Genomic DNA, 22286 nt, shown 5'->3' on the forward strand with positions numbered 1-22286 from the left:
ACCATTCCTGGTACTGGATGTAATAGTTTAGCCTCCACTGGAGGCCTGCAGCAATATTGACTTCAGTCAGCAGGGAGAAGTGTAACTACAACTATGAATTAGCAGGAAATTGGTTTTTTATCTTCAAACTTTGTTCCAGAAGCGTGATTGTTTAGGTCACGGATGAAAAGTGAACTCCACCGTGCATGAAGATGAGGCAGATATTCCACCATGGTTGTGAGGTTCTCAGTGCAGGGCTCTGTCATTTTGTACTGCTCAGACTATTGCTTTATATTTCACTTTGTCTCACACATTCTGTCCCTGTTTCATAGTTTCATAGTTGGTATGGTTAGAAGGGACCTTAGCAGATCAAGTCCGACCCCCTGCCATGGCAGGAAAGAGTACTGGGGTCAGACAACCCCAGCAAGGTGTTAATCTAGCCTTGTCTTAAAGACCCCCAGGGTAGGAGCCAGCACCACTTCTCTTGGAAGTCAGTTCCAGATCCTAGCCACCCTGACAGTGAAGTAGCGCCTCCTGATGTCTATCCTGAATCTACCCTCTGCCAGCTTGTGACCATTATTTCTAGTCACTTCTGGTAGTGCTCAGGGGAACAGGGATTCCCCCAATCCCTGCTGATCCCCCCTGACTAGTTTGTAAACAGCCACTAGATCCCCCCTCAGCCTTCTCTTGTGGAGGCTGAACAGGTTCAGGTCCCATAGCCTCTCCTCGTAGGGCCTGCCCTGCTGCCCCCTGATCATGCGAGTGGCCTCCTCTGGACCCTCTCCATGCTGTCTATGTCCCTCCTGAAGTGCGGTGCCCAGAACTGGATGCAGTACTCCAGCTGCGGCCTGACCAGTGCTGCATAGAAGGGGAGGATTACCTCTTTGGACCTGCTCGAGATGCATCTGTGGATGTATGACGAGGTATGGTTGGCCTTCCTGACTGCATCCCCACACTGCCGGCCCATGTTCATTTTGGCATCAGAGTTGACTCCAAGATCCTTTTCTGCCACTGTACTGACAAGAACGGAGTTCCCCCGCCTGTAGGTATGGTGCTGGTTCTTCAGCCCCAGGTGCAGCACTTTGCACTTGTCAGTGTTGAAACCCATCCTGTTATCATCCGCCCACCCTTGTAACCTGTCTAGGTCCGATTACAACCTATTCCTCCCTTCTTGCATGCCTACTTCTCCCCACATCTTAGTGTCGTCTGCGAATTTGAATAGGGTGCTTTTTACCCCCTCATCCAAGTCACTGATGAAGATGTTGAATAGTGCAGACCCGACGACCAAGCCCTGGGGGACCCCACTGCCCACATCCCTCGAGGTCAAATAAGACCCATCTACCACCACTCTCTGGGTGTGACCCTCCAGCCAATTAGTGACCATTTGACTGTGTAGGTGTCGAGGCCACAGTCCCCTAATTTAATGAGAATGGGGTGAGAGACTGTGCCGAAGGCCTTCCTAAAGTCCAGAAAGGCTATGTCCACTGCTGCCCCTGGGTCTAAGGATTTTGTGACCTGTTAAAGCAGTGTTAATTGGGGCTTAATCAGTATGTCTGCAAGCATCTGTTACTTCTGAAGATTTCCTATCTCTTTAACTTCTGATTGGACTGAGGATTTTTTTCAGAAAACTTTTCTGCTTACTGTAGTTCAGCAAAAGAATTTCTGAAAGATTTTGTTTGTGGGATGTGACTTTTTTCTGGAATGTACCCACTATGTGAGGGTAATCATGGGTTGAAATTTTGTAGAAGGGCCCTGTTTTTCTCCACTCATGTAGCAAAGCTTTATAGCTTAGGATTCGTGTAGCTTTGTACAGCAGTTGAATACAAGATAATGTTTTGGGAAAGTGCCTGGTAGTGTGCGTAATAGTGAATGCAGAATTAATTAATGACTGTAATTAGGTATTCAGCTTGTATACATATATACAACTTGTACTCCTAAATATACTAGATCAGGGTGGGCAAAATACAGCCCGCAGGCCAGATCTGGTCTACCAGCTGATTTTATGTGACCCACAAGTAGGTGGCCATGAATTCATGGGATCTGGCCTGCTGGCAACAATAACTCAGGCCACTCACTGGATGGTGCCAGGCAGGCAAGGCTGTTTCTGACCAGCAGTGATGTGGCAACATCAGCTGTGGACTCCGGTAGATGCCCTGACCCCAACCTAGATCCTGCTGGCCACATCCACAGCTGACGCTGGCGCCCACCCATGGCTGCTTCTGCTGCACCAGGCAAATGCTAACATAAACTGCAGACAAAGCTGGCAGGTTCCAAGTGGGGTGGGGATTGGGGCATGCTGCAGCTCTGGGAGGTGTGGAGACAACCTGGCAGCTTTGAAACAAATGCCAGCTGCATCCACAACTGATAGTGGCACCCACCTAGGACTGCTTCCGCCACACCAGCCAGTTCCTTGCATAAGCTGTAGACGCATCTGGCAGTCTCTGGGATGGATGGGGATCAGAGTGTACTGCAGCTCCAGGCAGGGTGTGGATTGTGGTGAGGAAGGTGGGGAGAGAATTGTAGCCCTCGAGAGAACACCAAAACTCATGATGTGGCCCTCCAGCCAAAATAATTACCCATCCCTGTGCTAGATGCTTTTGAAAATGCCCCCTTTGGCTCTGCCGTAGTTTTGTTCTTGGCCTTTACAAAGGGTGTTTGCACTTATACTTGAAGACTTCACACAGTGCAAGAGGAAGGATGAGAAAAGAACGTGCGTCTGATTTTTCAGGTCTATGGAGAAACTCTTAGGGGATTACAATGGGGAATAGCAAAGCAAGCAGTCTGAGAACCTAAATGCCAGATGTGCGCTCACTGCAGCCTGTCGGTAGGGGGGCTGTATTCTTTAAGTTCCTGGGAGCAGGGATCCTTTCCTGCATGTTTTAGGACTGCAAGATCAGTCCTATGGAAAGAGGACTTGGTGGCATTGGGGAATCTGGGATAGTGTGTCCCAGTGTGTACACACCAGATATTCAAAGAAGGATCTTGGGTTTTGAGCTCTAGGAGAATAGATTGTCTTTCTTGCAGAATTGTAAAATCTGCAGGTGGTAGGTACAAGGTGGACTAATAGGGAGGGGTTGGGAAGTACTAGCGATGAGAGGCAGGACTTTAGTAGCTTGACTCAGTATGAACTCTGGTTCTATTGAGACCAGGGAACATGGCTCCTTGTTTAATTTGTTCTGAAAAATGAAGCCTGCAAAATAGTAAACATGAAATTAGGTTTACATTTAAGGTTCAGGAATAGAAGCATAAAATGGGAAAGGAACTCAGGGAGTTGGAAAAGTGAGGACACAGAAGAAGTGATTGACATGGAGCTAGGAATTTAAGTTATACCCCTCTGTGGCCCCTCTGTAACATCTTATGTCTCTTAATGATGAACTAGGCATTGAAGATGATGATCTGCCTCACTGCCTACATAAGCCATGTGAATCATTCTTTGGCAAATCTATAGGTCTCTTTCTTAACAATATTTCTGGAAAAAACTTCTTTTAACTCATACTTAAGGTTGCTAAGTGCATTTGGTTCAAAACAAGGCACCATGTGACACACCATTAAAGAAACCCAAAGATTAAAGGTTATTGAAATCACAAACCACACTAAGGCATTACATCAGTAGATCTGACACCAAGCTCAACATGGGATTCATTGCCACATTCAGCATTTCTGTTTGAACATCGTCCAAGCAGCCATAACTCTATGTCCATTAGGGTGTTTGTTTAGTTTGTTGAGGAGTAAGCATAGACTGTAGTGTTTTGAGGTGTAGACCTTATAAAGTAATTTTATAAATAAGTAGGCATATAGTTAAGGATATGTTTCTTCTACATTAATGAAGCATGTTGTGCTAGCACAACTTTCATCTTGGTGGTTAAATTTTCTGACCTTGAATCATGTTGGACTTATGCCAGTGAGGTTCTCCTTACATTTTGATGTGAAGTTCACATGATTTTTTTTATCCTTTGCCTGCGATTATATATATCTTGTTTCATGGGGGTAGTGGCGAGTCTCTTGTGTTATCTTGTTTTCACGTTTAAACAACCTTGCTCTTAAACACAGCAATACAGGGAGGTAGCGCTAGTTGACAAATGGATGTAGCACAAGAAAACCCTGCTGGAAATGACTGTTCTTTCTTGCTGAAATATATAAGGGATATATATATGCACAACCTAGCACAGCAGTCAGCTGTGAACTTTGAAGGAAGGAGATTGAAAGCCTTGTAAGGAAGCCCCTGTGTATATCTTGCCCAGAAAGCTGTTTGGAACTTAAGCATGTGTATTTCGAGTTTGGTCAAACTAACAATCATCTTGTTCTTCAGAACTTTCCTCAGAAGCAAGGGAAATGACACCATCCTTCTGTTTAATGATAAATGTTAACAGCAAACTATTTCCATCATAATCAGTGGGAAGTTGTTTTGGGGTTTTTTGGCCTCTAATGCTATTTATAAACTTGGGATTCATGGATTAAACAGTAACTTGATGCATTGCTGTAGCACACTACATTTTTTAAATGAATTCGCTGTGCTTAATTAAGGCTGTTTTTGTAGAAAACTAGTGTTCAGAGACTGGATGAGTAAATGGGAAGTTTGTAAATACCCTTGTCTAGGAGAAGGAAGTGAAAAGGATGTCTACTAATGTGTTTTGTGTGAGTGCTTTTTGTGCTAGATACAAGGTTAGATGTCTGAGAGTTGTACAGAAATTTCCAATGTATGTGAATGTGCATGAATCTTGGTGAATTATCTCAAGTTGAACCTAGCAACCTTATCTGTAAGGTGCATAAAACACATTGTACTGGAAATGTTTGGTGAAATGTAGGGAGGCATAATTTTTTTTTTAACACCTTTAAACACTTCTGAGCCAGACTTACTGTAATGTGCAAAGCAAGTTGCCAGTAACTTGTAAGCACTTATTTGGTACTTGCATGTACCCTGGTCTGATGATGAGGCAGTTGTTTAAATAGCACATTAAATAGTCCTAGATGTTGCACTTTCCTCTTGCTGCAGTGTGCTTGCATCTGAGGAATTGTTGCTCAGGATGTCATTTTGCTGCCTTTTCTAAACAAATTATTGGGCATATATTAAGCAATGGACTATGACACCCCTAGGATGGCTGGCAGAAGCCACAACCTACCCACTCTTGCCAGCTCTGTGTGCACCAGATCCTAACGATGGGGCAGCTTCTACAGAGTAGTGCTGAGTACATGCCCAGAGCAGCTGTTGGGCACCGTGCCCCGGGTGTGCTTATTGGCTACATGGGACCATTCTGAAACGGCTCTGCTGCCTTGCTTCTAGGATTTGGGGTATGTGGAGCCAGAGAGAGTAGGTAAGGCATGCTTCACAGCAACGGGCAACAGACATGCCCATTATCCCTGCCCCTCTCTCCTACACACATGCACATGTAAAAAAAGAGGGAAAACAAAGCAGTCAGAATAATTCAGGCTCATACAATCTATTCACTTAAAAAAAAAAACCACTCATCTCTTCCTCATAATTTCCATCTGTATAGAATGTCCTTTTTAAAAAAAAAATGGTGTGTCCCATGCATGATGCTATGAAGTATTGCTGGAGACAGCGTTATTAGATTTAGATAGTTGGCATTAATAAACAGGTTCTTTGAAAGACTAAGTCTGTTTAATTAGGCACAACAATAGAAATGCACATGAAGAATTGGAGAAGAATAGCAAAAATTAGAAAAACATATCTTCTGTCTCTGGCTTGAAGTGACTAGAAGTGCAAAAGCAAAACATGTGTACCAGTTACTCACTTCTGGACCCTATCTTTATTTTCCTGGCTTGGCGAATTATTCAGCTAGATTTTCCCTCTCTCCAAAATACAGAGGTTTCTGAGAACCTGGCATGGTGTTGCTGGAATGGTTGTGTGGGCATTTTCTATAATTTGCCTCTGTAGTCATAGCAAAGTCATATCGATTGTATGCTTAAGGAGACCATGACAAACAGAGACTGGAGGAGGTAGAGATGAGCATAGGAATTGGAAGAGGAGTATGAGGGTAGGGGCAGGGGCTGTAGGTTCCCATTGTGGTGCCTGTACCCCTTCTCAGGATAAAGATACAGAGGTGAAGGAATCCCTTTCCTGATTCACCTTTCAGAATTAAGAAATAGCTCAAGAATATAATGGAAAATCCATGAACATGTGGTGTTGAATGAGCACCTATGTTGGTGATTAGAGTTGATACTGTTCCTTCAAAGTCTTTGTCATGCTGAGCTGGCCTCTTGGGGTTCCTATAGATCCTTTTGGAGTGCTCTTCTGAACAAGCCTATCTGTGCTTCAGGTATTCATCCAGGGCTAGTAGTGTTCAGACAGTGGCAGGTAGACCTTGTTTCACCTGGCTTGGGAACCATATAATCTGGGATAGGCAATTGTGTTTCCCTAAGAACTGTCCTGTCAAAGCTACTGCAAGTTCCTGTCATCTTTACATTCTGGTTGGTTGCAAAAACAGCTTTGTAATCTCAAGAATAGTATACCCCACACACTAGTAAAACTTCCCCAAATTCAAACGATTGGTGTATTTTGTTTTTATTCCACTTTTATACCATTTTACAACACTGGCTATACATCTTCATAAAAGAAAATCTCCTTCCTGTCAACATTCAGTTCCTTTGATTGATTGGTACCTTGCAACCTTCACATCTGCCATATGCATCAAAGCCTCCCACCCCTGTGTTTTGTTATATCTAGTGCCATAAGCAAGTTTATACCCGTTTCAAAGTATAAAAACCTGTTTTAAAAGTATTTTTCTGTATGAATTAAATGAACCTGTTTTACAATTTTTAATCAATTGGGTACTCTCTATAGCCTTGTCTGGGCTTGAAAATTTTAATTTGCTCAGTGCAAAGTCCCCTTTACACAGGCTTTATTGTTGCACGATTGTAATGTTGTTCAGTAAAGCATAGCTGTTCCACTTATTTGAACACTGGAGCCCTGCATCATATAGAGGGGTTTGGCAGGAACTGAGCCAGCGTTACTGGGGTGTTGGAGGGCATGGGACCTAAGCTGGTTGGTGCAGTGGAAATGCACCACCTGGTGTGGCACAGTGGAGAACTCTTGGCCAATCTGTGATGCTCCCTCAGGATAGGGTTATGGGGAGTTGAACTTGCACTGGTAAACCTGAGTGCAGAGGCCTAGAGCTCCTAAGCATTTCTATAATGCCATATTATTCTGTGTATGCATGGGGTGGTGTGTTACAGAATTAACTGTTTACAGCCATAGCTAATGCTTCCTCTACCATTGCTTCTTAAGCTCTGCTTGCCCCATAACCACATCTGTGAGGTGAACCTTCTGATCCTTAAAATGTACATTACATGAAAGATGGCACTTTTGGGCTCCCATACATGTGCAGGGAGCCTGCTCTGACACACTGTAATTGCGGCACGTCGGAGCAGACTTGATTAATTGAATGTCCTGGCGTGTGGAAATTACCGCACTCCAGCAGCCTCCAGCGTCGTGTATCAGCATCCCCACACCAAAAAATGGTGGCGGGGTACTTTAAAGCTCGTTCAACGAGTTTTAGTTCAAAGCACCCCGCCACCATTTTTCAGTATGGGGATGCTATGAACTTAATGCTCCAGGGACTTTTAATTAACGCGGTTCTCAGAGCTGCACTAATTAAAGCACCTCCCCACACCTCCTGGAGCACTTGTATAAACAACCTATGCATCCAGCCTTGTCCTCTGTACTTTTCAGACATTTCCCTGATAATGATGGTAAGGTCATGAAACTAATAGGGACAGAGATTTATCCTCTGAGCTAAGACATGTGTTCATGGTATTTAGGGGAGGGGGGTGCACACATGCACATGTGTACATGCACACAGGGTCAAAGGAAATGGGAGGCATGGAGATTTTCTCTGTTAAAAGTAGATGGGAGAGGTACTTGTGCTTTGTCCCTGCCAGGGCTGGTATAGAAAAGGATTGATATTGTCACTGAAATTACTTTCAGGACAATGCAGTTGATACTCCCTACCACGTAACACTGGAGTATGAACACTGAATCACATGAGTGTTGATGGGGAGATCCTTGCACCCCAGAGATGCCTGCAGGTGCAGGCTTTGACAGGACTGTCTAAAGCAGGCCTGGTTGCCAAAACATCTCTTTAAACAGAAAAGCATAAGTTGTTATTTCTGTGCACTGGGTTTCTGGCTGTCTGTACAGTTTGCAAGTGATGGAGAATAAAAAAGGATTGCTGTTCTGGTTGATGAGTGTTCCTTGTGCTTTTGCAAGCCTCCATTACATCCTCTGTCTTCAGGGATTTAGGAGAATTAATTGAGCCGGGTGTATAGTGTTAGTATATAACTCCACATTTGTTTGCTCGTACATCAGAATTGCACTAGCAGTGACAGGTGAAGGGCAATTAATTTCTCTTGTTTAAAGAGCAAAGAGGAGTTGATGAAGTGTGAAGGGGGAAGCTCTGTTAGATCAGTGGATCAGGAATGCAGGCAGTTCCATATTAACAAGCTGGCCCCTGTTCCCAGGGGAACGTGGGGCACTGCTTCAAGCAGTTTAGGAGGCACGGCAAAAACCTAAGCAAGATTTGTCTCAGGTAGGCATTCCAGGACTGTAGCCTGCTGTTCATTAGGGCAGATTTGTTTGCAGTATTTGTGAATGGCGACTCTCTTATTCAGAACTAAAGTTACTTTCAACTCCCACTTGAGCAAATGAATTTGAGATGGATCTGACCTGCAGAACAGCTCCAAATTTTGCACATTTAACTGGGGGACTTTAGATCCGGTCTGCATTGGTGTCTGGGTGGGACGGCAGCAGCTAGGAAACTTGAAACTGGGTTTGAATTCTCTTCAACGTCGATAGTCATGGATGTGTGACTTGGTTTGGGACTGGCTGCGTGTGCAGATGGAGTTACAAATTACTAGTGCATCAGGGGAAGAAATTTATTTACCGTTTACTATCTTATTCATGGTCGCATCTTCATCACAGCATCCTAGCAGCTTGTTGGCGTTTGTTCTCCTGACATTCTGGCTCATTCTAGTCCTTGTGGTGGTGATGTCTGTTTTGAAAAAAACATGAAATGGTCAACTCCAGCTGACTACTGAATTTGTCCTTTCATGTGGAATTTGAATTCAGTTGCTGTTCCAGTATGAGGAGGGAAGAATATACAGATTCTCAAGAAGTTACTTGCCATTAGTGTCAGGATCGTTCTGTCAAGCCATTTCAGGACAGTGCCTTTGTCAAGCACCTCTGTTACCCAAATCTGTTATAGTACTGCATGGTTTAGGGACTAGAAAATTGCCCAGTGGAATTCTTTGCTGGCTCACTAGTTTGAATCCAAGCGAACTCTGCTGTGACTAAAAATGCTCCCCATCTGAAGCCCATATGAAATGAAATGGTAATTTCATACTAGCTCCCAAAGAGAAAGTGTACATAATATAAAACCACTGTCCCAGCTGACCACTGTAGCTGGCAGGCAAAGGATTTTGTGGACCTTGGAGCCTAAGTCTTCTCTCTTTGGAGACCGGGATAGGGTTGAGGTATATCATTGGGACAGTCTGAGAATCCTTGACCAGTGTGCTGTTGTATGCATTTCTGTGGGCAAGTCATACAGAGTATCAGTCCCTTTCCCTACAGCAGACTAGCCAAGGAGTGGGGGGGGGGGGTGAAAAGGAATATTTGTTTTACAGGCCATGGGTGTAGACTGCCCCCCTAATTACAGTCTTACTCCACAGTCTGCACATAGACGTTAATGTTGACTTGTACACTTGGTGGCAAAGGTGCTTATTTCATTGCACAAGCATTCCATTCCGTTGTCTGTCTCCTTGTGGTAAAATAAATACGTTAATTTGTGGAATATTGGATTTTGCCAGCGCTGAAAGAGCAACATGTGTAGTTGGTGCATTTACCTGCATTATATCATTTTCTTGCTTTTTCAGGGAGAATGACTCTAGTTTCCCTGGCTGCCATTAAAAAAAAATAGAGGGGAGTGGGGGGAGAAACATATAAAAATTAAATCACTTAATCCGTTCAGAGATTGAACTCTGTAAAGACTTGCATAAACAAAGTTATTCATTTAAGGCACTCCTGTGGACTTCAGGCTACTCAATTATTTGCTTGCAAGAGTACATCTTGAGTTCAGAAATATAGCTATCAAAGTGTCAGCATTGTAAAAAAAATGAGAAGACAAAATTTTAGAAGTACAGGTTTTAAAAAGCTCTATCATGATCACCCTCTCATAACAAAGTAATTTTAAAGAAACATTTTAATACTTTGGGATCCATGACTACTTAGTAGAATATTAAAAGAGGTACTCCCAGGGAGAACCATTCATGACTTGCTAAAACTTGCTGTTACATTTTGAAGCCCCTTTGTTAGTGGAAGGAGACTTTTTGTGTTTCTAGTTGGACAGAAAAGTGGGGTACTACTACAGGCTTATGTTGATTGCAGTATAAACACTTTGATTGAAGGTGCAAATAACTGGACTGTGAAGTAAGAGATGTAATGTGTAATGTAAAAAAGGTGACGTGTTGAGAAGTAAAAGTTTTGTTTAGAACAGGAATATCCAACAACATCTTCAGTGTTACAGGCAGTATGTGCCACATATTAAGGAAAACTATGTAAAACTGTTAGAAATGCTGAGGAATTTGAGCATATTGATTGGGACTGATTTTGTTTTCTGCTAGATGCTTCACTAATAGGAACCATAAACCCAGGTGTTCTGGGCTCAGAGGGACTCATGAAAACTTTTTTAAAAATGATCTAAAGTAGGCTTTTTAGAGATTAAATGTCAAGGTATTGAAGTCTTTTTTTTTTTTTTTTTGTCTGAAGTCAGTCCCAGTGTCTCTGCTGAAGGACCTCCCAGAAGCAAACCCAGACAGTGGAGCATCTTTGCTATCTGCCTTTTTCCTGTGAGTGGCAGTGGAGGGGAAACACCAAAATGCACCATAGAACCTCAAAGAGTAGAATTATGAACTATAAATTGAAACTTGTTCTGTTCACCCAAACTTTGATCCTAAGGGCCGTTATATAGTTGCAAGTAATTGTACATAATTATTCAAAGCAAAATTAAATGCACGTGGCTCTGATGCTTAGTGTCTTCCTTGACTGCTTTAATGGAAACTACTTGTGGTTGTATTTTCTGCTAGAGAACTCACTGAGTTAATTGATTCTGTGTTATATACTGGAAGTTGAGGAGAGGAGTTAGACACTACAGACCATCACAGTAGAGGTGAGGGTATAGCACTTTGGGTGCCGTGCTTGAAAAGCAGTGGACTTGGTTCTGTTCTTGTTGATTTAAAGTGGCCCTGTAAATGGTGTCCTCATCAAGGTAAGAAACCAAGGAGATAGGACAGTGTTTGGCATTGTAGCAGACCTTGTCTGGAATTGGTTAGTTAGGAGGAAAAGAACATTCGGATTGGTGCTTCCTAACAATGTCAACTTCTTGTTTTTTTTTTCTCACTGGAAAAATCCTAGCTCATATTAGAGAGTCTTGTCCCCAAAAATCTCGTGTAGCTGAACACATTTCTTGGTATGATATCACTGTTGGCTTCAGCATGTGAGTTACTGTACAACATAAATGTCAGTATTCAAAACTCCTGAGTGCACAGGATTTGTTCAGCCAGTTTTACAAATGAAATCCAGTTCAGGTTCTTGGCGAGAATGGCTTTCCACATTTATCAAACTGACATGCAAACCAGAGAAATAAAATCCAACTAAGTACCAGGTGCCATAAAATACCTTGAAGAACCAAAGTCCTTCCAGAGACAAGGACAGTGCTATTCTCTCCCTTCCCGTCCCCCACAGTCTCACTTATCCATGTTTCTGAACAAATGTCTGTACAAAGTAATTGGTTCTCCTCCTCTCCGTTCCTTCAGAACTATTTCCATATTTTAAATGGCGACCTGCAACTCAGCCAGTGTAGTATAGGGAGGGTTTATGGCCACGTGGAGTCTTTTAATGCCTAGAATACGTGGCGTATCCAAATGCAGCCTATGTCTAACTGAAGGAAGACAGAAATGATTGACTGCAGTTTCTCTGGGTGGTGAACTTATCCAATAAGCACTAGATTGCATGCTTTGGTTTGTGACCTCTTTCAGCCTGCTACATTCAAGCAGCACCTCTCTTTCTGCAAAGACCAGAAGTTCAGAGTCTTTGCCCTTTTCCTTCCCTTACTCTCGATTCTCATGTTACACCTAGAAAACTCGTGGGTCACTATTGTTTCTTTAAATATTGTTGTTATCCTGGCTTTTAATACCAAATTTGTCAATAGGGAGCCATCTCTTAAGGGTCAATTCCCTTCCCTCTGCCCTAGAATTTTTGACCCTGAACAGGGTCACCTACTGATCTCCATCCTGTAGTCGTTCTTCCCTATTCCACCACGCTAGCATGGGCCTCTCAACAAAGAATTACTATCCCTTGCTTTTGTCAAAATCCAAGAATCTAATGCATGCCTACATCAGTGAGGTTCAGATACACCTCCACACAAGGAAGCTCGTTGTTACCCATGCATGGTATCAATCAGAAAGCTTCACCCTCACTGCTGATGCAGGGAAAATTCAGATTTCCCCCTTATCCAGTCTTCCTCAAAGGAGAAAGTGTCCAGGATTCCTGGACACTGCTTTCATATTGAAATAATTAATGAGTTTATTGGCAAAAATATAGGCAGACCAGGGTTCTTTGGGTGACTCTAATATCTTTTACGAGACCAACTAAATAGTTGGAGAACAATTTTTAAGCAAGCTTTCGGGTTCAAAAACCCTTCATCAGGCTAAGGAAATTTCAGCAGTTGGTGTGTGCTCTTCCTGGATGGAATGAAAAGTAAAAAAGCGAGAGGCTGGTCTGGTCTGCATATAAGACAGGCAGTCAGTGAAAATATAGATTGAGGAGTCAATGGGTGAGAGACAGACTGAGGGGCAGGGGTGAGAAGGGGGATGAATAGTGGAGAGGTACTTGGGAAGTCAGCTGTCAGGCAGGTTAAAATGTGTCATAAATCCAACGTCTATATTTAGTCCATGATTTTTAGTGTCCAGGAGGTTGATGAAGTGGAGTTTATAGGCTCATCTTTGGAAGTGTTCTGTAAGTTTCCTTTGAGGATCAGGACTGAAAAATTGGGGAGAGAGTGGTTTTACTTGTGAGAAATGTGCCCCCGCAGGCAATAGGGCATTCCTGTCGCTCATAGATTTCCAGTGTGCGTTCTTTCTCGTGTGCAGTTGTTGTTAGCCTGACGAAGGGTTTTTGAACCCGAAAGCTTGCTTAAAAATTGTTCTCCAACTATTTAGTTGGTCTAATAAAAGATATCACGTTCACCCAAAGAAGCTTGTCTGCCTATGTCCTTAGACCAACACAGCTACAACCTACATCCCTTGGCAAAAATATGGCATTTTTTTCCAACTCTACTCCCCAGAGGGGAATGTGGATTTTCTTCACGTTTTTTTCTGTTCTGCCCTTTATCTACCTTTTGTAAATTAGATAAACCTCTTGACTCTTGCCAAGGGATCAGGGAAAGCTCCTTCCCTTGACATGTTTGAGAGTGTGATAAAACTGGTGGCTGCCACTGAGATCCTGCAAGAAAGATTGATTGGGCACAGTTCAAGGGCAAATACCTGCCCATGTGGAACATAATAGTGGCTAATGAGTCATTTATGGACAAATAAGTGATTCCCGCTAATGGGAAAGGCTCTTTTGGCAAAGAATGTTGCAAGCATGCATTTGAATAATACCTTCCTTGACCCTCAGGCTGCTAATTTGTCTCTGTGGCTTTCAAAGTAATGAAGCTGGGGTAATAGCAACAGTGAGAGAATCTGTGCTTTCCATAGCTAAAGCTGCAAAACAAATCCCTATATTAACTCCTCTGTTCTGAAGCATTCACCTCTTGGTCTGAAATTTCCTATGTGTGGTTGCTGCCAAAAGAAGAATTATTTTAAGTTTCAGTGAAAAGATACAGCCATTTTCAATTAGAGGAAAGTGAAAATAAACACTTTCCCTTTTATTAAAGCAGCTCTTGTAACTTTAAGCAGTCATGCAGCCAAAGCAGTAGAGGTATAAAAGTTGAAATTGGCCTGGAAATGGCTATCATTGCAAATCAGGACGCACCCTTATTCCAGAGGAAATTGGTTTGCATTTGACTAAGTTATCATAATTTTTATTCATTTTGCTCAGTGCAAACCTAAGCAACAATGTGGTGTGCATGAGCACTTCACTTAGCTGCACTTTCATCTCCCTTCATTTCATTATGGTTTAAACTAGCTGCATGAAATAAACTGGTTTCATTTAATAGGGCCTTTCAAAAAAATTTTTACAAGATTTTTCTCATCGGAAAATGTCCACCTGTCAAAATCCTAAATTTGTGGAAATTATGTCAGTTTTGACAGAATTTTCATTGAGATTTTTTTTGGGCCCAGGTTGGGGGAGGGTGTTGAAGAAAAGTGGGAGACCTACTCCACAATAGCCACTCACTTTATTAAGGACTCTCACCTGGGATGTGGTTGACCCGAATTCCAAATAAAGGTCTTAACCACACACTATATTATTGGCTAGTCTATGGTAGGTTGCATGCTTGTATGTATGCATGTCTCCATTTTATCTCTGGCACAGTGAATACATACTTAAACACTTTATAATCTCTGGTTAGAGCAGACTGAGGATTTGAACCTGGGTTGACATCCTGGGTAAGGGCCCCAATCATTGGTTTATTGGCTTTTTTGTGTTTCTCTACGGATGTTAAAAGGGCTTGGTTTCATCCTGGTGTAGAATGAAACCAAATGCCAAAACCTCAATGTTTTTCACCAAATTGTTTTTCTGGTTAGCCCTATTCTTTAAGCTTGTGTGGCCTTTAGTTGTCCCTGTAGTTGTCCAGGGCCTTCATTGTCTTACTCTACCTGCCTTTCTGCTAGAGCCTTTCTTGGGCACTTCTCCTGCACCTGAGTTTTATGGTGGGTGTGGTAGCATAAACCACACTGTCTAGTTGTATGAGAGGTGTAATGGCATCTAGCCAGAAATTTCTATAGTAAAGAATTTTTTCACACACCATTCCAGCTAATGTCTACCTTTTAGGGCCATTGTAAAAATGATGTCCTCTCCTGAAATACTGCAGTATTCTTTTATTGAGAAAAACTGATTTATTGTCTTTTTAATGAATATTTTTTCCCAGATAAATGGGAATAGCTCATGAAAGCTGAACTGGAATGTTTTTTAACGTAGTTTGGGGGTTTTTTCTCGGACCCTCGGAAGTACTTTATACATGTCAAACAATGATCAGACTGCAAGCATTTCTGCAGCTTGCTGTGTCCGCTCGTCCACAGAATTGGAGCTTCCATTCCTGCAGGATCTAGTAGGGGGCCAGGTGCTCTGGGCTGCAATAGTACTTTTGTTTGGGGACAAGTGTTTGGCTTTTACTGTTGTCAGCTGTGTTGGTGGTTTCATATGAGGGCGAGAAATACAAACTCATAAAAATGTAGACGTGGCTGTTTCCTGTGCAATAGTATAGCCTTGGATTTCTTTTTCTTTTTTTTTTAATTTGCACGTGTGCCTCAGGCTTTATGAGATAGGGGTGGATTAGTGTACACTTCTTTCCCTGGAAAGAACAGCTTGTGAAGTGCATTCTTGTCACTGTTACTGTTTTCTCCCTATCATGTTGTGTGACTGTAGAATAGATTAGATAGATTGCCACAGGATGGTTTTCATCTCTCTGGTCGTGAGAACAGCTTCCAAAGCAAGATAAAAGTGCATCTGCTGACATTTCCCTTGCAGTGTCTGAGAGCCTTGATTGATTGATAGGGGACTACTGAAATCACGATTTTGCAGAAATCGCAAAATCCGGCAATGCCTGCAAAATCTGCAGAGGAGGGGAGTCCTGCTGCCATAAAGTGGGGCCCAAAATGACTGCGGCCCTGCCCATCACTGCTGATTGGCTGAGACAGCTGCCTGTTGTGCAGCTCCGCCCCTCTCCAGTCAGTGGTGGTGAGGGGCAGGGCCACATGATGGTCAGTCCTCACAACCAGTCGGTGGCAAGGGACTGGGCTACTGGAGCCCCTGGGCCAATCAGAGGCCAGGGGGCCTGCTACAGTAAGCCCATGAAAATGGTGCCTCGCCCCTCCATCTGTCAGTAAAATTGGTCACTGCCTCCTCAATTTGTGCAGCCCCCTATGTATTTATTTATTCATTAGATTTATCTGTTCTGCCTCTCCAAGAAGGCTCAGGAGCAGCTTACAGTATAAAATAAAGCTCCCCCCAAGATATGAAGCGGCAGACTCCTCCGACTGTGCCTCAGAACTTTAAAATGCTCCCCCACTCCCACTTCCCTCTTGTCAGCCAGGACCAGGTGCTCCGGCTCTGCTTCCCAACCCTCCTAGCACCCATTCATTTCTAGGGCTAGAAAACCTCTATGCATTCCCCTCTGCCATTCAGAATTTCCCACTCTCACCTCCCTATCTCTCACCCAGAGTGCCCACTTTGCCCTTTCCTCCATTTCCCCTCCAGTCCCCAACTCCTACTTTCCACAAAGGGGTTGTGAATGTGTCTTCCCGTACCTCTACCTTCACCGCGCCCAACTCCAAATACTATTTATTTGGATTTTTGTCTGTAGGAGCCTTGTCAGGTGACAGCATCCCATTGTGCAGGACACTATACAAACACTGAACAAAAAGCTTCTGCCTTAAAAGATCTCTTGTTCTGTGGATACTGAGGGCTAGACTTATACCAGTACATTAGCTACCTAAACGGATTAGACACAAATATCAAACCCACTGCAGCAGCTGCAAAACTCATGAAGCATCTAAATGCACTTGGTGCCTAAATTATGAACTCCTAAATTCTCTCCATGCCTAAACTTAAGGTATCAGCCAATGCAACTTTTGGCAGCTTTGAAGGAGCTGTGGAAGTTGCTGCTCTGGAGCATTCATTGTCTGTTTTGCTGTAACAGTTACATCTGCATAGTCCTTTAGTGCAGGGGTGTCAAACTTATAACCTGCAGACCCATATCATGTGGCCTGTGGAGCTGGTAGAGGGGCCAGGAATTTGGTGGTAGGACTGCTGCTAAAATCTGGACCACGGAGTACTGTTGGTAATGCATGACAGTGGCAGAAGGCAAGCAGTGGCTGTGTTAACTACTGCCACTCTTCCCACCACCATGTCTGTATTTAACCTGTAAGGATTTTAACTGTCCAGATCCAGCCCCAAGGGCAGGATGAGTTTGACACCCTTGCTGTAGTGAAACAAAGTTAGTTACCAAACTTTGCTGTGAATGAAGCAGGATTCAAGTTGAAATGCTTTTGTTACACTGGTATCACTACAGACTCATAATATCTTGATATCAGTATGGTTTGATATCATTACAGTTGTTACTTCAGTCTGCACATTTACACTTGTGTGCATGCTCAGAATGACCCCAGTCTGTACCAGCTCCTGATTTATCTGTTCTATGGTCTAGAATGGAGTTGGGGCTGCATCTGAGTTCTACCTAAGTCTCTAATAAGAACATTGTTTCTGCCCTATTTCAGGTATATATGCTCCAGGAAGGGGCAGGAGTTCAGACACACACCTCTGTAATTGCTTTTCCTTCCTAGCTAGCTAGCTTTCTTTTTAGTGCCCAGATCACTGATTTGCTTCTGGGAGATGCCTGCCTCTTCTCATGCACTGTAGGGATCCAAGATGCCTAATCCAGCTTCTTTGGATCCCCCCCCCGGTAACATGATTACTTTTTAGATATGATGAAGCCTAAAAATCCAGACACCTATGAGACAGATCTAGGATCTGTTCCCTTTCCATTTCCATTCCCTTACAGTCAAACCAATCAAAGATTTTCCCTGCTATATTCAGCCAATTTATTGCTGATACATGGTGCACTTTTCCAACATCATCTATAAAACCATTGTCTAGGGGCTTATTTAAAAAAAAAAATGCTCCGACTCACCAGATGCTTTTTGTGGGCAAGTTGAGCATGTTTGCATGAAAACAGATACTAGATCAATAAAAAGCAGAGGGCTTAAATGCCCATTTTGGTACTTTCATTCTTTTCAGCAATCTGACCTCTAGCTCCATGAAATGGGTTAAACAAGGGGCCCAGCAGCTGGCATATATTATAGTATCAGCTGCTGACTTCTAGGCATGAATGCAGTCACTTTTCAGAAAGTCATCCACAGTCTGGTGTTCTCGGAGAATGAGAGAGGCGTTCAATATAAAACTTTGTTCCAAATGATTTTTTTTTTGCATACTTCCTCTTAAACCAAATCTTAGTGTGAGACTTAAATTGACATTGGCTATGGAAAGGCTTCTTGGAGAACATTGCTACCATATGGATCTCCAAAACCACATGTACTTGACTTTGCTACAGTTAATTCTAGGTACAGAATCCCCCACCCTCTAAGCCAGGGGTGGGCAATTATTTTGGCTGGAGAGCCACTTAACAAGTTTTTGGTGAGCTCTTGAGGGGCACACACCCACAATTTTTAGAAGATATCATTTTAACAAATTAGAAATAACAAAACATTATGTACTAGAAATCAAATATCTACTGTAATGTATTTTAATTTTATTTCAAAAAATAATTTTTGTTCTGATTGGGTTTTTTTTTGAGTAGTGTATATAGAGGCAATTGCACAGTAGCTCAAAATAAAGTCTTACTCTTGTATATTGTGGGGGGGGTATGGTGTGTGTGTGGGAAGGTAAGTGCACGTGTGTGGGGGGAGTATAGTTGGTGGCAGTGTCTTTTGCTGCATATTGAGGAACCATGTTTGTATTTATATATCTGTTTTGTCAGTTGTATTACCTTGAAGATGCAAGTACAACTTCAGGGTATCACTAAAATTACTTCGCTTCATCTGGCGGTGTCTTAAGGGATTAGATCACAGATTGCATTACACCTTAGAAGGCAAAACCTATGGGGAATCCAGAAAACCAAACTACCAAAAACCTTGAAGCAAGTTGCATGTTGAATATCAGGCAGAATTCATTTTCCTTTGGTAATACCAAAATTTATTTGTGGAGTCAAAGAGCAATCAGTTTCTGCGCAAAAGTGAGAGATTCTATGGTTCATCCTTTATCATGTAGAACAACTGTCAGATAGGTATAAAGTTATCCACCCTAAAGAAATGAATCCAACAAGCCCTTTGTGTGTAAGTATAGCATCCCTTGTTTGTGTTCATGTTCATATTTATATTTATTTTTCCCTTTCAGTTTGCTCGAAAGAGACTCCAGTGGAGCTGATCCCAACCTGAGTGCTACTTACCGGAACAGACACCTGCTAGAGTTCTCAGCTAGCCAGAAGTTTGACACAGCTCAGAAAACTCCTGACAGCATCATTGCTAAGAGCAGTGATAGGTAGGCTGAGTATTTTTAACTTTTAAAAACACCAGACAGCCTTGGTATTTCAAGCTTTTCTTTTTGCCTTCCAATTCCTTGCACTTTATGGGGCAGAGTTAGCTCTTTTAGGAAGCTAACCTTAAAACCGGAGTACCTGGAATGCTTGATTCCTTAAATTATTTAGACTTAATCATACTTATATGGCTGTATTGGAGGGGCCTTCACAACTGTGGATCCCACCTACTGTACACAGTGTTTCTAACTCTGTTTGTCACTGGAGTTAGGATAATCGGTGAGTTTTCTTACTGGACTCCTAGAAGGAAAAGGTTTGAGAATTTCAGCTTTGTTTTATAAACAGGAAGCTTCTTACCCTCCTGGTTGCAGAGTAGAGCCTAGTATAGGATGCATTTGCTTCATAAAGACACAGCGACTCAAAGGAAAGGAAAAGATCTCCACTTTGTCTTAAGTTTTTAATAATATTCTCACACTTCTTGCATACTTGAAGCTGGCCATGCTGCTTTCACCTACCTCTCAGCTTCAAATGCTGGGAAACAACCCTTTTGTCTCAAGGGCCTATTTGTCTCAAGGGCACTGCAGCTGTTCTAATGCACATATTTGAGTGGACTGAACTTTACAAGACCTCCGCGTTTAAAGATCTCTCCTGTTTCTGAGATAAGGTTTGATATTGAGAATAAACTAGTTTACTGCGTGTCTTGGCACTCTGGAGTTCAGAGAGATCCAGGCTCTGTCAGACTATCTGTTATATCAGCATCTTAGCAGCAGCCTGAGACCCCATCTTCATGTGGTTACTAGAGGTGCACCAATACATTGGTCCAATATCGGATTGAGACCGATATAAAGAAAATTGACTATATCAGAAATCGGCCTGATGTTGCTGATAATTTGGCCAATAAATGCCCGTGCATGCATGCAGATACAGCACGGCACTCAGGCAGCAAGGAGCACAGCCCAGCAGTTTGGAGAGCTGCAGGCGGCTGGTAAGTCAGTTGTGGTGGAAGGGCGTGGGTGGTGGGACAAATCAACGCCCCCATGGTGAGGTAGGGAGTGAGCCTGGGGCAGGGGCTGGGGCAGACGCTGCCTAGCTTGGTTGGGACATGGGTCAGAGCCACAGCTCGTCCAGGTTTGGGAGGGTGCCTCCCACCACTGCACACACCCTGGGAGGGCGTAGGGGTGGGGGGCGCGTGCTGTCTGTTCTGTGCAGGATGCGGATTGCGGCTGCGGGGGCACAGGTCAGGCTGCCGCTGCAGGCTGGAGCCGGGGCTGCACTGCGTTCTTCCTGGCGGGGGCTAGGCTGCGCTCAGGATAGGTGGCAACAGCACCGGGAGGGAGGCTATGGAAACACTACAGTGAGATTTTGGGGTGGCTGCAGCCCCTGCCACCTTCCGCCTCAAGTGCAGCCCAGCCGCTGCTGGGAAGAGCCTGGTGCAGCCAAACCCTGGCCTGTGGTGGCAGCTGCCCTGCAAGCAGATGCAGGGGCACATGATCTCCCATGCCCTTGTGTGGTGTGTGCAGTGGTGGGAGCCACTACCACCTCCCCCCCGCCCAACAAGCCACAGCTCCATCCCATGCCCTGCCCTACCCCGGCAGGGCAGCCCCAGCCCTACTCCCTCCCTCACTGTGGGGGGGGTGTTGATCTGGCCCTCCATGCCCCTCCCCTCCCCCTCCCCTTCCACCACAACAGACTTACCAGCTGGACACAGCCATATTAGAAATCGGATCAGTATCAGCCAATATGCCTTAAAAATCAGCTATTGGTATTGGCCCCAAAAATCTCTATCAGTGAGCCCCTAGTGGTTACCAGGGGTGTGCAAAGCAGGCACTATTCAGTTCAAATTCGGCCCAATTCAGGGGACAGTGTTTCGATTCACTGATTCCGATCACTGTCCTGATTCGATTCGGCCGAATCTAAAGATTCAATTCTGAGTCACAGAATCGGTGATTTGGCCATAGACACAGCATTTTCTACGTACCTCAAGGTACCAGGCACAGCTTGTAAACACTGAGATGGTGAGGCAGATGAAGCGTCCCACCTGAGTGCAGGGGGGTCCCCCCACGTGCTGTGCAGCGGAAGTTCCAGTCCACTTCTGGGCCTACCGCCCAGTGCGCGAGGGACCCCCCTCACGCTCCCATGGAATGCTCCATTCACCCTGCCATCTCACTGTACACGAGCCACACCTGGTACTGCGAGGTACACAGAAAAAACATAGAAGTATCTATGGCCAAATCATCAAATCTCTCTGAATCAAATTGGAGGCTTCCAATTTGATTCGGAGAGATTAATGGGTCTCCTGATTCAATTTGGATTCTGCCTCCAAATCTCCTCCAAATCGAATCAGCGACCAAAGCTTCATACAGCCCTAGTGGTTACTTAGTTAACATCTGAAACTATGCTATGTGTCTACTCCTCTAAACATCACCAGAAAAGAAAGTAGGCTTTTACATGTTTGGCCCCCTGAAATATGATAGGTGCTCTGCATTTGTCTAGAGGGCAGCAATAGACCCACCTGTTTCTGGTAGATGGAAAACATATTCTGCCTTGTTTTCTCTTGCAGTGTATATTCATCACTAGTTTCTCCTGGCATAAATATGCTGTTTCTGATATTTTTCTTACGCTAATGAAGTCATCTAATATAAATCTACAGTATGGTTGCGAATGACATGAATCTCTGGGACTACAGGGCACTTTTATTTAAATGAGATGTTCTTGAGCTATCGAGCTGATGTCCTTTTAAAGGGTGGGTGTGATCAAAGCAGTAATTCTGATATAAAAGTTCTTCAGTGTTCTGTATCTTCTTTTTACTCATAACTTTCACAACAAAATGAACTACCCCCCCAGTCAAAAAGAAAAACCCAAACTGCTTACCATTGTAGCTTGATACTTGCAAAATATGTTCCATGGATTCTCCTTTAAATATTGCCAAAAAAGAAAATAGCAAAGTTCTACACTGTCTTGCATTCTATTAACATACAAAGGACCACAGGATTTTCCAAAACAAATTGGACCATCGGCCTTACTGAACTTGATATTTTGTTTCCA

At 43.5% G+C, this 22286-nt stretch overlaps 1 protein-coding gene across 1 annotated transcript in view; it reads left to right on the forward strand.

Annotated features, from left to right (window-relative positions):
• The window catches only part of ATF6 (activating transcription factor 6), a 177491-nt gene that overhangs the window by 41037 nt on the left and 114168 nt on the right, over positions 1–22286 (forward strand). The window contains exon 10 of the mRNA XM_090048719.1: positions 19103–19246. Coding sequence (XP_089904845.1) covers positions 19103–19246 — 144 coding nt within the window. The remainder of the gene's footprint in view (positions 1–19102; positions 19247–22286) is intronic.

Source organism: Crocodylus siamensis, chromosome 5 (genome assembly GCF_052110815.1).
Source record: "Crocodylus siamensis isolate JL-2025a chromosome 5, ASM5211081v1, whole genome shotgun sequence".
NCBI classification, from domain to species: domain Eukaryota; kingdom Metazoa; phylum Chordata; order Crocodylia; family Crocodylidae; genus Crocodylus; species Crocodylus siamensis.